Raw genomic sequence first — 13191 nt, forward strand, 5'->3', positions numbered from 1 at the left:
CATTTGTAGCTGGGTGTGGTGAGCTACTCCAGGGACTGAGGTGAGAGGATTGTGTGAGCTCAGGAGTGCAAGGCTACAGTAAGCTATGATCACACCACTGCACTCCAGCCTGGCTGACAGACCCATCTCTTAAAATAAAAAAAAAAAAAAAAAAAGGAGAAAAGAGAACACCAAAATCAAAAAGAAGATCTTAAATGTTGCTAAAGAAAAAAGACGTATTACCTACGAGGGAACAACAAAGTGACAAGGACCTTGTCAACAGAAACAAGAAATCAGAAAACACTGGAATGTTACCTTCAAAGTTCTGGCATAAAAATAACTGCTAACCAGGTTCAAACAGTAAACAAAACAAACTTTTATGGATAAAAACACAATGAAGACATAAAATAAAGACAACTAAAAAACATAGTTTACTCCCAATAGATAATCAGTTAAAAAAAAAAAAAACTTCTAAAGAATTTTCTTCAAAAAGAAATAAGATTCTAAAAGGATGGCCTAAGATGCAAAAAGGATTAGAGCGTAAACATCCTTTTTTAAAAAAAAAGTGGGTAAATTGAAATACTGATGCTATAAGGCAATAATTGCATCTGAATTGTGGAATAAGAAAACACAAAGACTGTGCTTCCAGGCAACATAAAATAAGCCCACTACAGCCTGCTTCTCCCACTGATTACCTAAAAACTCTGAGCACAATACAAAACAACTAAAGAATTCTGAAGAGTAAACAATGGCTAGGAGACTGCAGAGGGAAGTCAAAACTTAGGTGATTTGTATGGGAAAGAAGAAACAGGATTTTTAGTCTGAACCTAACTGGGTGGACTGCCTATTTTTTTAAAAAATTCACATTCTTCAAAGAATTATAATGACATCCAGAGCATACAAAACACAAAACATTTAATATACAATTCAAAATTAGACAACATAAAATTCGTTGTATGTTGAACTCATTGTCAGCATACCTGTTCTAAAAGAAATGCTAAAGGAAGATTTTTAGGCTAAAGAAAAATGGCACCAGAGGGAAATCTGAAATTTAAATAACAGCAAAACACATACTCTTTTCAAGCACACATGGAGCTTTCACCCAGAAAAGACCATATTTTGGGCATCAAATTTAAAAGAACTGAAATTATATGAGGTATTTTGCCAGACCACAAAGAAACTTAAAAATTAATTAAGTTAACCATGGGAAGCTATCTGAAAATCATAAAAATGTGGAAATCAGTACATTTCTAAATAACCCATGAATCAAAGAGGAAGTCACGGGGAAATAATATATTTGGATTGAATGAAAATTTGCAGAATGCAGCTTTAAACATTGCTTACGAGGAAGCACTGCTATACTTACAAGCTATAATGTTTAAAGCTGTAACGCTATGCTTTCGAGTATAGCATTAAATGCATACATTAGAAAAGAAATTCTTAGAAAAACAGAAGAAGAGCAAATTAAGTCCAAAGCACGCAGAAAAAGGACATCAAAAAGATATGGGTAGCAATTGAAAATAAAAACAAAAACAATAAAAACAACAATGAAACAAAAAGCTGAATCCTTAATATTATCAGTACAAATCAATAAACCTCTAGCCAATCTGACAAAAAGGTGAGAAATAGGGATAACACTACAGATTCCACAGACATTAAATGATAAAAGAATACTACAGGCAGGGCATGGTGGCTAACACCTGTAATCCCAGTACTTTGGGAGGCCGAGGTGGGTGGATCACTTGAGGTCAGGAGTTACAGTCAACATGATGAAACCCCGTCTCTACTAAAAAAAAAAAACCCACAAAAATTAGCTGGGTGTGGTGGTGCGTGCCTGCAATCCCAGCTACTTGAGAGGCTGAGGCAGGAGAATCACTTGAATCCAGAGGCAGAGGTTGCAGTGAGCTGAGATTGTGCCACTGCACTCCAGCCTGGGCGACAAGAGCGAAACTCCATCTCAAAAAAAAAAAAAAAAAAAAGAATACTACAATACAACTCTACCTATATAAATTCACCGGAAGTGTGAGCCCTTGCTGTCTTTCCCTGATTTCTTCATCCTGTATCCAGTTACATCTGCAGAAAAGACAAATCTGTGCCAGGATTTCACAATATTTCACCATGAATATGGGAGTTGCAGGATTAAACTGAATTGTCCTCCAACTCACCAGAGGTAGCAGCTGGGCAAGCAGCCTCCACAAACTCTAGTCAAGTCTCCTGACCGTGTCTTAAGGACACCTGTTAGAGTAATTTTTGACCTTTCTTTTTCTCTTGCTCTCTTGACTTTCCCTTTCATATTTCTTTAAAAGGTCCTCAACCTGATATCTTCCTGATTCACTCCCTCACTTCCTTTAGGATTTTCCTCTAATGTCATTTCATAAGTCAGGCCTTCCATGACAACCCTATATAAAATAACACCATCTCACTCCCCATGGATTTTCCTAGTCCTGTTTTTTTTCTTCATAGTACTTATCATCATCTGTATGTTGTCTATCTGTACCAACTAGAATGTAAGGTCTATGGAAACAAAGATTTCATCCTCTTTTATTCTGTTATACTTCAGCACCCAGAACATTGCCTAACAGTGAAATGTAAATGAATGTCTACTTTCAGTAGTATGTGCTCAAATCACAGGAGGACTCTAATATGATATATACTGGAAATCACTACTATTGGGCTTCTTCTATATAGCCTTGTGCTTTTAGAAGAATGATTCTCAGCCAGGCATGGTGGCTCACGCCTGCTATTCCAGCACTTTGGTAGGCCAAGGTGAGTAGATCGCTTGAGATCAGGAGTTCAAGACCAGCCTGGCCAACATGGCAAAACCCTGTCTCTACAAAAAAATTAGCTGGGGTGGTGGTGCACACCTGTAGTACCAGCTACTTGGGAGGCTCAGGTGGGAGGATGGCTTGAGCCCAGGAGTTGGAGGTTGCGGTGAGCAGAGATTGTGCCACTGTACTCCAGCCTGGGCGACAGAGCCAGACCCTGTCTCAAAAAAAAAAAAAAAAAGAAAAGAAAAGAAAAATGGCTCTCAGTCTTCTTCTATCATATCTGAGGGGTACAGAGTACAGCATAATCCCATCGGTACTGGTGACTAACATCAATAATCTATATTATTCTAGGACCAAGCTGGGCCATCAAACGTAATATCTTGGACCACAGTATCTTGGCTGCATTTAGAAGTCTTTTTTTTAAAATACTTTAAGTTTTAGGGTACACGTGCACAACGTGCAGGTCTGTTACATCACTCACCAGTACTTTGGTGCTCTGCTATCAGCTTGAGTGAGTAATGCTTTATAAAACATCATCATGTTACCACCATTATCACAGTAATGACTACTTTTAAAATAGTATTTATGAGTCTTTACTATGTATCAACTCATTTGCTAAGTGTTCTATATGCATTAGCTCATTGAATCCTTATAAAAATTGCTACTAAGCCAATTTCCTCTTTCAACATATAAAACGCTGAGATTCACAAGTTAAGTAACTTTCCTAAGGTCACAAATCTAGTAAACCAAAAGAACAAGAATTTAAAGTATGGTATATCCAATACCAAACCCCATGTTAATTACTATACCCTGATACACCATTCCATTTGATAAATTTGTGTAAGAGCTACATGCAAGAGAAAACTTGCATTCCTCCAAGAACTAGACATTGAAAGCTATAAAAAAAAAGATAGTGTTTCACTTTTCACTTTAGTCATAAGTGAATAAGTCCTTATGGCCCAGATATTTCCTTAGGTCTTGACTTCCTCATCTAATTTATGTTTTTCCTAATTCCTTATATATTTCCTTTGTATCCTACCAAACAATCCTAACCCTTTAAAATGCACATATTCCATTGGGATTGTTATATTAAGACAGCTGAAATATTATACAAAAAAAGCAAACTCATAATTCAATAGTTCATATATATATATATATATATATATATATATATATATTTTTTTTTTTTTTTTGAGATGGAGTTTCGCTTTTGTTGGCCAGGCTGGAGTACAATGGTGCGATCTCAGCTCACCACAACCTCTGCCTCCCGGGTTCAAGCAATTCTCCTGCCTCAGCCTCCTGAACAGCTGGGATTACAGACATGTGTCACCACGCCCGGCTAATTTTGTATTTTTAGTAGAGCCAGGGTTTCTCCACGCTGGTCAAGCTGGTCTCAAACTCCTGACCTCAGGTGACCTGCCCGCTTCGGCCTCCCAAAGTGGTGGGATTACAGGCGTGAGCCACTGCACCCGGCCAGTTCCAATATTAAAAGCCAATCAGGTATACACATTTTGAAAAGGAATACAAAGACCAAACAAATGGAACCATAATGTTACACTAGGGTATATGGCTAATATTAAAGAATGACTCTGGACACAGTGGATAAGCATACAGAGATGAGCAAAACTCACATTGATAAACTCCTTCACTTAGCCAGGAGCTAATTAATACTCAGTGATAATCCTCCCTTAGTATCTGTAGTCATTACCTAACAAAACTTCTCTGATTGGAAATAGATACAGATAATATACACAGAGGACCAACCACTTTCTCTTTCTTTTCCTATCTTCTTCCCAACTTTTAAGGAAGACCAAACTTCTTCACAAGGCAACAAATACATAGACTTGTTTTGGCATTCTGAAAAGCTTCTAATTACTAGTCTACATCAAGAAGAATGCTCTTCTCAAATAAAAATTCACAAGATATTTTGTTTGAAGGCAACTATAATTGATATTATCCAACCACTTAAAGATGAACTATATATGAAACTTATAAAGTACATACCATCGATAAAATCTATGTTCTTTTTGAAGGCTCAAAGGGAATATAAACCAAGATAATCTTCCAGATAAGCTATAAGCTTACCTTAGCTACTTCTTCTTCTAATTGTTCTTGGTATTGTTTTTCAAGCAACTTAACGATATTTGTTTCCTCTTTCACTCCAAATTCACCAGAAAACTACATTTAAAAGCAAAATATGACATTTATTTACATTAATTATACACCACTTATTTTTAAACTTCTACCTCAAAATCTCCCCAAAGTATCAGTATTTTTAGAAAAGTTCTACATACTTTCAGCAAAAATTTTAATTCTCTCAATTAAAAATAATTCTAGTAAATAATTCTACCAAATAATTATACTCACTACCGTGAACTTAAAGATGCAAAGAGAAATATGTTTACATATTTATAAATGCCAACATACAGTTCTAGAGTGGGAAAAGGATACTTAAATATAACTAATAAAATATATATGTGTGTACAGATTTCCTTTTAAGTAAAATGTTAAACAGTGGCTATCTTTGCTCATAAACTTACAAGCAAATTTTCTTTTCTTCTTGGTACTTATTAATACTATCTAACTTTCTACAAATACAAATTACTTTTATCAATAGAAAAAACCACAAACTTTTAAAAAACACAAATATGTTCTCAGTATGAAAGTATTTCTTTATTTACCAATCATCATGATATGGGATGAGTATAGCAGAATCAAGGATGTGTCTAACTTCTTTCCTCTGTATACGGAGCGAGGAAGAACGATATCTTAATTTTTTCTAAGACTTAAGAGCTAAAAATCTACTGAGTGAAGACCAGGGTTTGGCACTTGCCAGTTTGAGAAAGTTGCAGGTGTGAGAAATTTAGAATAATACAATGATGAGCAGAGGCAGGGGGTGGTTTAGTTAGATGGCATGCACTTTAAAAGATGTGGAATTTTTTATATACCATATGGACCTTATTGGAATAGGCCTAATTCTATTATCCCAGCCCTGTTGTCTTGGATTCTGGGGATTCCTAAACCCTTTTTTTTTTTTTTTTTTTTTTTTTGCGACAGTCTCGTTCTGTTGCCCAGGCTGGAGTGCAGTGGCGCAATCGCAGCTCACTGCAACCTCTGCCTCCCAGGTTCAAGCGACTCTCCTGCCTCAGCCTCCTGAGCAGCTGGGACTACAGGCGAGTGCCACCACGCTCAGCTAATTTTTTGTATTTTTCGTAGAGATGGGGTTTCACCATGTTAGCCAGGCTGGTCTTGATCTCCTGACCTCGTGATCCACATGCCTCGGCCTTCCAAAGTGCTGGGATTACAGGCGTGAGCCATCACACCTGGCCCCTAAACACTTTTCTAGAGATGGCCTTGTCCAACTTCCCATGCTGGGAAGACAAAGCTTTGTTGACCAGGGCACTGAAACTAATTTGTACATAGCCCACATGTTACAAAAAACAAGATAAATCTTAAACTATAACATATTTAAGGGAAATATAACCCCCAAACTTAACTTCCTCTGTGTTTTACCTATGCTATAAAAATAGATTAAATTTCTTTACATGTGTATTCTGAGTTTTCTATATAAGGCATTATACTCATATTTATTATGCTTACTTCTCAGCAACTATTTATTAGATAGTAAACCAGACATAAAAATGATAGAAAAATCAGTGTATATAACAGTTAAAAGATAAAAATTAAAAATATAATACCTCTATTGTACCATCAATATTCTTTTTCACACAACTTCCAGGGTACATTGTTCTCTGTGCATCAGATTCTGTAATTACCACCGAATCAACAGGTAAGCTGAATATAAATAAAAAAGGTTAAAGAATTAGAGTTGTATATGTGCTTTAGTGTTCATCCAAAATCTACACCACACATAAAATGTGTACTGGGGCATGGGAGACAAAAATGAGTCTAGGGTTATAGGTATTACAAGTTAAATCATATTTTTGACTAATATTTCCACTTAAAAGAACACAATTGAATAACAGTATTTTACCAGGTGATCAACTGAATTTTATGTCATTTTACACTACAAATGCATGATATGGAACCATAAGTACCGACTGTTTTTTTGGAAAGATGGGGTCTCAGTATGTTACATAGGTTTATCTCAAACTCCTGGCCTCAAGTGATCCTCCCGCCTCAGCCTCCAAATGTGCTGGGATTACAGGCATGAGCCACTGTGCTTGGCCAGTACTAACATTTTTTTTAAAGTTATCTAAGATATATTAGTGACTTTAAAAAAGTTTGTAAAATCTCACTTTTATGAGAAACTTCTTTTAACATACATATGTATATTTGGATACAAAAAGTTTGATTTTCTTCCTATGTATACACATCGAAAGTAACAATGTTTACCTCTAGTGGAACTCAGTCAGGAGCAGTGGTGGTAAAGAGAAGAATCTTAATTTACAAATATTCACTTTCAGACTTTTTTGTTTTATCTTTCGGTATTCACATCTGTATCGTGTAGTTTTTACATGATTAAAAAAATTTTTTTTTCTTAAAACGCTTAACTTAGGTCATAAAAACTGAGGTAAGATCAGCATTTAGGATCCATGGGAAAAAAATAAAAGGAGCAAATTATAATTTTCATTTCTGGCAAACATAATTTTCCATACCCATTTTCATGTGTAACTATGCTGCTTTCTTAGTTTGACCCTCCTCTTGTCCACATAACCTTCTTTCTCCTATTCTTTTCTACCCTAAATTCTGTCCAAAATTGGCCAAAGTTGTCATCATCCCATTTCATAACTTATATAACTAAATCCCTAATGATGGCCATTTGATTACTTCCAATTGTTCACTGTTACAAACAATGCTATAATACAGATCTTCACAAACATATCTTGGCACACTTCCATGGATGTTTCTATATAATAAAATCTTATAAGTAATTGTTAAGCTTAATATTTAATGTTTTAATACGGGGCCATATTCCAAAAAGTTTTATTAATTTTATTCTCATAATAGTATCATTTAAGTATTTTCTTAAAACTTCAGCAATCGGGGGTCATAACAATTGTAAAACTTTGCTAGAACATGTATGTCTTTATTTTTGAGAAGACATTTTCTTTCAAATGTTATTGGCCGTTTAGGTTTTTCCTGCTGTGAACTGCCTTCTCATGTTCTATGACCATCCCATGCTTCTAAAAACTCATTCCCTTGTCTTTCTTCTCTGCCCTTTCCTGCTTTTTCTTTATTACTATTTTGTCTCTGTTTTCCTCATTGTCCCTTGTATATACTGCTCTGATCCTTGGCTTTATGTCCTGGATCTTACTTTCACAGCCTAGAAAATCCTCCTGATTATCTATCCGGTCATTATGATCTAAACTCCGAAAAGTACTACTTAGTCCACAATGACTTCATTCTTTTTTTTTTTTTTTTTTTTTTAGTATTTATTGATCATTCTTGGGTGTTTCTCAGAGAGGGGGATGTGGCAGGGTCATAGGATAACAGTGGAGAGAAGGTCAGCAGATAAACACGTGAACAGAGGTCTCTGGTTTTCCTAGGCAGAGGACCCTGCGGCCTTCCGCAGTGTTTGTGTCCCTGGGTACTTGAGATTAGGGAGTGGTGATGACTCTTAACGAGCATGCTGCCTTCAAGCATCTGTTTAAAAAAGCACATCTTGCACCGCTCTTAATCCATTTAACCCTGAGTTGACACAGCACACGTTTCAGAGAGCACGGGGTTGGGGGTAAGGTTATAGATTAACAGCATCCCAAGGCAGAAGAATTTTTCTTAGTACAGAACAAAATGGAGTCTCCTATGTCTACTTCTTTCTACACAGACACAGTAACAATCTGATCTCTCTTTCTTTTCCCCACATTTCCCCCTTTTCAACAAAACCGCTATCGTCATCATGGCCTGTTCTCAATGGTCGCTGTCTCTTCGGAGCTGTTGGGTACACCTGCAGAAAGGCTGTCACTTCACACTTGGAAGATTGAACAGCGGCCAGGCAGAGGCGCTCCTCACATCCCAGACGGGGCAGCCGGGCAGAGGCGCTCCTCACTTCTCAGACGGGGCGGCTGGGCAGAGGCACTCCTCACTTCCCAGACGGTGCAGCCGGGCAGGGGTGCTCCTCACCTCCCAGACAGGGCGGCCGGGCAGAGGCGTTCCTCACCTCCAAGACGAAGGGCGGCTGGGCAGAGGTGCTCCTCACCTCCCAGATGATGGGTGGCCGGGCAGAGGCTCTCCTCACTTCCCAGACAGTGCGGCCGGGCAGAGGTGCTCCTCACTTTCCAGACAGAGTGGCCGGGCAGAGGCGCTCCTCACATCCCAGACGAGGCGGCCGGGCAGAGGTACTCCTCACCTCCCAGACGCAGCAGCCAGGCAGAGGCGCTCCTCACTTCCCAGACGGGGCAGCCGGGCAGAGGCGCTCCTCACTTCCTAGACGGGGAGGCCAGGCAGAGATGCTCCTCACATCCCAGACGGGGTGGTGGCCGGGCAGAGGTGCTTCTCACTTCCTAGATGGGGTGGCAGCCGGGCAGAGAAGCTCCTCACCTCCCAGACGGGGCGGCCAGGCAGAGACGCTCCTCACATCCCAGACGGGGCGGCCGAGCAGAGGCGCTCCCCACATCCCAGACGATGGGCGGCCAGGCAGAGACGCTCCTCACTTCCTAGACGGCGTGGCGGCTGGGCAGAGGTGCTCCTCACTTCCCAGACGGGGCGGCCGGGCAGAGGGGCTCCTCACATCCCAGATGATGGGCGGCCAGGCAGAGATGCTCCTCACTTCCTAGATGGGGTGGTGGCCGGGCAGAGGCTGTAATCTCAGCACTTTGGGAGCACTTTGGGAGGCCAAGGCAGGCGGCTGGGAGGTAGAGGTTGTAGGGAGCCGAGATCACGCCACTGCACTCCAGCCTGGGCAACATTGAGCACTGAGTGAGCGAGACTCCGTCTGCAATCCCAGCACCTCGGGAGGCCGAGGCGGGCAGATCACTCGAGGTCAGGAGCTGGAGAACAGCCCGGCCAACACGGCGAAACCCCATCTCCACCAAAAATACAAAAACCAGTCAGGCGTGGCGGCGCGTGCCTGCAATCCGAGGCACTAGGCAGGCCGAGGCAGGAGAATCACGGGAGCCCAAGGCAGGGAGGTTGCAGCGAGCCGAGATCACGGCAGTACAGTCCAGCCTCGGCAACAGAGGGAGACCGTGGAAAGAGAGAGAAGAGAGAAGAGAGAAGAGAGGGAGAGGGAGAGGGAGAGCGACTTCATTCTTTAAGCTTCACAGTATTTGAAAGTGTTTATTACTCCAAACTGAAAAAAACAGTCTGGCGTAAACTTAATTCATTGTTCCCCTCTTGCAATTAAGCTCTTACTATCTGCAACCCCTGTTGATTTTCCTATTTATATGATGTACCTTCATTTTCCATATTCCCTAGGCTCAAGCAACACAGTTATCTTTGTTTTTTCCCCTCTGCTTTGTTTCTAACATTCCTTCCATTGCAATGTCTAAATATTCATCCTTCATTTCCATTTTGCTGTTATTACTCTAATAGGCAGTATTACAGATGTGCAGTGAAAAACGCCACAAAGACATGGGTTTAAATTCCAGCATTTTAGTTATATCACTATGTTATATTCCCCAACCATTACCTTCGAAAAATTATTTTGCAAGTAATTATTATTTCAGTGATTACACTGAAGTCCCTGGAAGGAAACAGCCACTTTACATAAACATCTAATTCTACCTCCAGGGTATCTAGCTAAGGCTCTTCTCAGTTACTGTTTCATTTAATCCTCACAATCTTAAGGGTAATTATTATTATCCCTATTACTATTTAGAAATGTTTAAATAATCTGTCCAAGATCATATAGCCAGTAAAAGGTCAAATCAGGGTCAAATGCAGATCTGTCTGACTAAAACCCATGATCTTTCCAACCTTAGTGTTTCTCTTAGAGGTTTCTAGTATGAAATCACCAAATATTTGTTAAAAGAATGATTCAATTATTTTTCTTAACTATTTCAAGTCTACCCACAGGGAACAGTATACTCTATTCAAAATGTGTTACAGTCATGTCCAAAATATGTGATGCTATTTACACAAAATAATTTTGACTCATTACTATTAGTAAGAATGAGGATGGTGGTGAGTAGAACTCTTTTTGGTAGGGGTGCAGGGAGCAAACGAATGGTTTTCATTCAAAGGCATTGTCAACACATTTCCACGGAGTATTATAGAAACTCTGAGAGAGGGTGGTGAGCTCGCAGAAGCCCAAATGCAGGAATAACAATGTAAGCCTGTGTTTCCAGAAGCCTCTCTTTTCTTCATGCTTTGGACAGAAAGCATCACTAATTAAAGGAAGATTGCTTGAAATACTGTTTATTAGAAAGTTCTTCCTAATTACCTATTTTGTTTCATATCAGAAAGCAGTGGTTTCCAAATGTCAATCTATGGGTTCCGTGCCTCTGAATTATATTGTTAAAAACACAAATTTCCAAGTTCCATCTCAAAGCTATTGAGTATGACTCTCCAAATTATAATTCAGTGATCTTTCATTGTAAGTAATTAAAAAAATTATATTAAAGTTCAAAAACCTCCACTATTTCTGATGTATGGTCATGTTTAGAAACCACCAATCTCAAAGAAAATGGAAGCTTTATAAGGCTAAAGCAAATAATTCCAAAGCCCATATGTAGGTTTCAAATAAAAAAGAGTAACGACTAGTTCCAAACAAGCAGACATTCAGTATTTCGTCCACTATACAAAAAAACTGTGTTGAGGTTTTACTAGCAAGTGTCTAGGAAGACATCAGTGCTAGAATAGCAGAGCCAGCCACAGTTAGAAGAAATCTCTGAGGGTTTTATAGAGCTAGTTATATACTATAGCATACTTCCCAACTAAATTATAAACTGTTCATTCATTAAACAAATAATTTATTGAGTACCTATTATGTGCAGGGAATTATCTTAGGTGTTTGTGATATATCACTGACCTAAATGGAAAAAGAGCCCCAACCTTATAAAGCTTAAAGTCTTTCACCAGAGACGAACAATAAACAAAATAAAAATGAATCTACCCCCTCCAAATTTACACATATTTGGTTATATATATTATATATATATATACACACACACACACACTATATATATATATATTTTAGGCGGAGTCTTGCTCTGTCATCCAGGCTGGAGTGCAGTGGTGCAAATTCAGCTCACTGCAACCTCCGCTTCCTATGTTCGAGAATCACTTGATTCTCGTGCCTCAGCCTCCTGAGTAGCTGGGATTACAGGTGCATGCCACCATGCCCGGCTAATTTTTATATTTTTAGTAGAGATGGAGGTTTGCCATATTGGCCAGGCTGGTCTCGAACTCCTAACCTCAGGTAATCTGCCTGCCTCAGCTTCCCAAAATGCTGGAATTACAGGCATGAGCCACCACGACCAGCCTAGTTATATATATGATATATATTATATAAAATGTGCATAATGTATACATACATATAAATAGACAATATTAAGTAATATAGAAAAAATAGAGAAATAGGAATCAGCATTCTAGGAGACAATTTTAATTTACACAGAATGGTTAAGAAAAGCCTCACGAGAACATGACACTTGAGTAATGATCCAAAGAAGGTGAGGGCGTTGGCCAGGCATGTATCTGGAGGAAGACCATTCTAGGTAGAAGGAACAGCCAATGAGAAGTCCCTAAAGCAGAAGCATACTGATAATGCTTGTTTGAGGACCCCAAGATACTGTCACCAGTATCTTGGGGTCAGAAGACAGTGACAGACAAGACAGTGACAGACAAGTCAGTAGGAGATTAAAAATCAGAAAAGTAATGGGTACTCATCATGTAGGACAGAAGAGCTTTGGAATGATATAATCTATTTTAAATTTTAAAAGCAAGATTCTGCCACCTGCTTTAACTGTGCTGAGAACAGACTTTAGGGAGGAGTTAGGGTAATCCAGTTGAGACAAAAGGATGGCAGAGACCAGCAAGGTTTTAAGGAGTGGTACAGTTTGGATATATTTTTGAAGGTGGAGAAAATAGGACGTCTTGATAGACTAGAAGAGAGGTATAAGAGAAAGAGGAGTAACAACAGATGGATATAGCTGCAGAAGGAGCAAATTTTGAGAAGATCCAGAGTTCTACTTTGGACGTGGTGAATTTGAACATGAGACAACAAAGTGGAGGAAACCCTGCCATGACTGGAACGATCCTACCTTATATTCCTTAAGTATTCACCATATCAAAGTAGCAAAGACTAGGTACAGAATAAACTCCAAATATGTGCACACTGTTGATTTAATTAAGCAGATTAACAACAACCAACATCTTTATAATGTAAAAATTTAAGTAAAATTCCTATAATGTCTTTGGTTTACATCAACATTTTTTTCAGGCATTTCAAAGATACAGAATGATCTCTTGCTCTTCTTTCTAAAAAATGCTACATCCTATCTCTTTCCAGCAACTTTGCTTAAGTTACTTTTTTAAATAA

The 13191-nt window shown here is 39.0% G+C and overlaps 1 protein-coding gene across 7 annotated transcripts in view; it reads right to left on the reverse strand.

The window, feature by feature from the left end:
• Positions 1-13191, reverse strand: part of AKAP9 (A-kinase anchoring protein 9) — a 167237-nt gene that overhangs the window by 74439 nt on the left and 79607 nt on the right. For all 7 annotated transcript variants that reach the window (XM_019031100.4, XM_019031099.4, XM_019031098.4 and 4 more), the window contains 2 exons: positions 6446-6542; positions 4833-4925 (listed from right to left, as the gene is read on the reverse strand). In XM_019031100.4, coding sequence (XP_018886645.1) covers positions 4833-4925; positions 6446-6542 — 190 coding nt within the window. The remainder of the gene's footprint in view (positions 1-4832; positions 4926-6445; positions 6543-13191) is intronic.

The sequence above is a fragment of the Gorilla gorilla genome, chromosome 6, assembly GCF_029281585.2.
Source record: "Gorilla gorilla gorilla isolate KB3781 chromosome 6, NHGRI_mGorGor1-v2.1_pri, whole genome shotgun sequence".
Classification (NCBI taxonomy): Eukaryota; Metazoa; Chordata; class Mammalia; order Primates; family Hominidae; genus Gorilla; species Gorilla gorilla.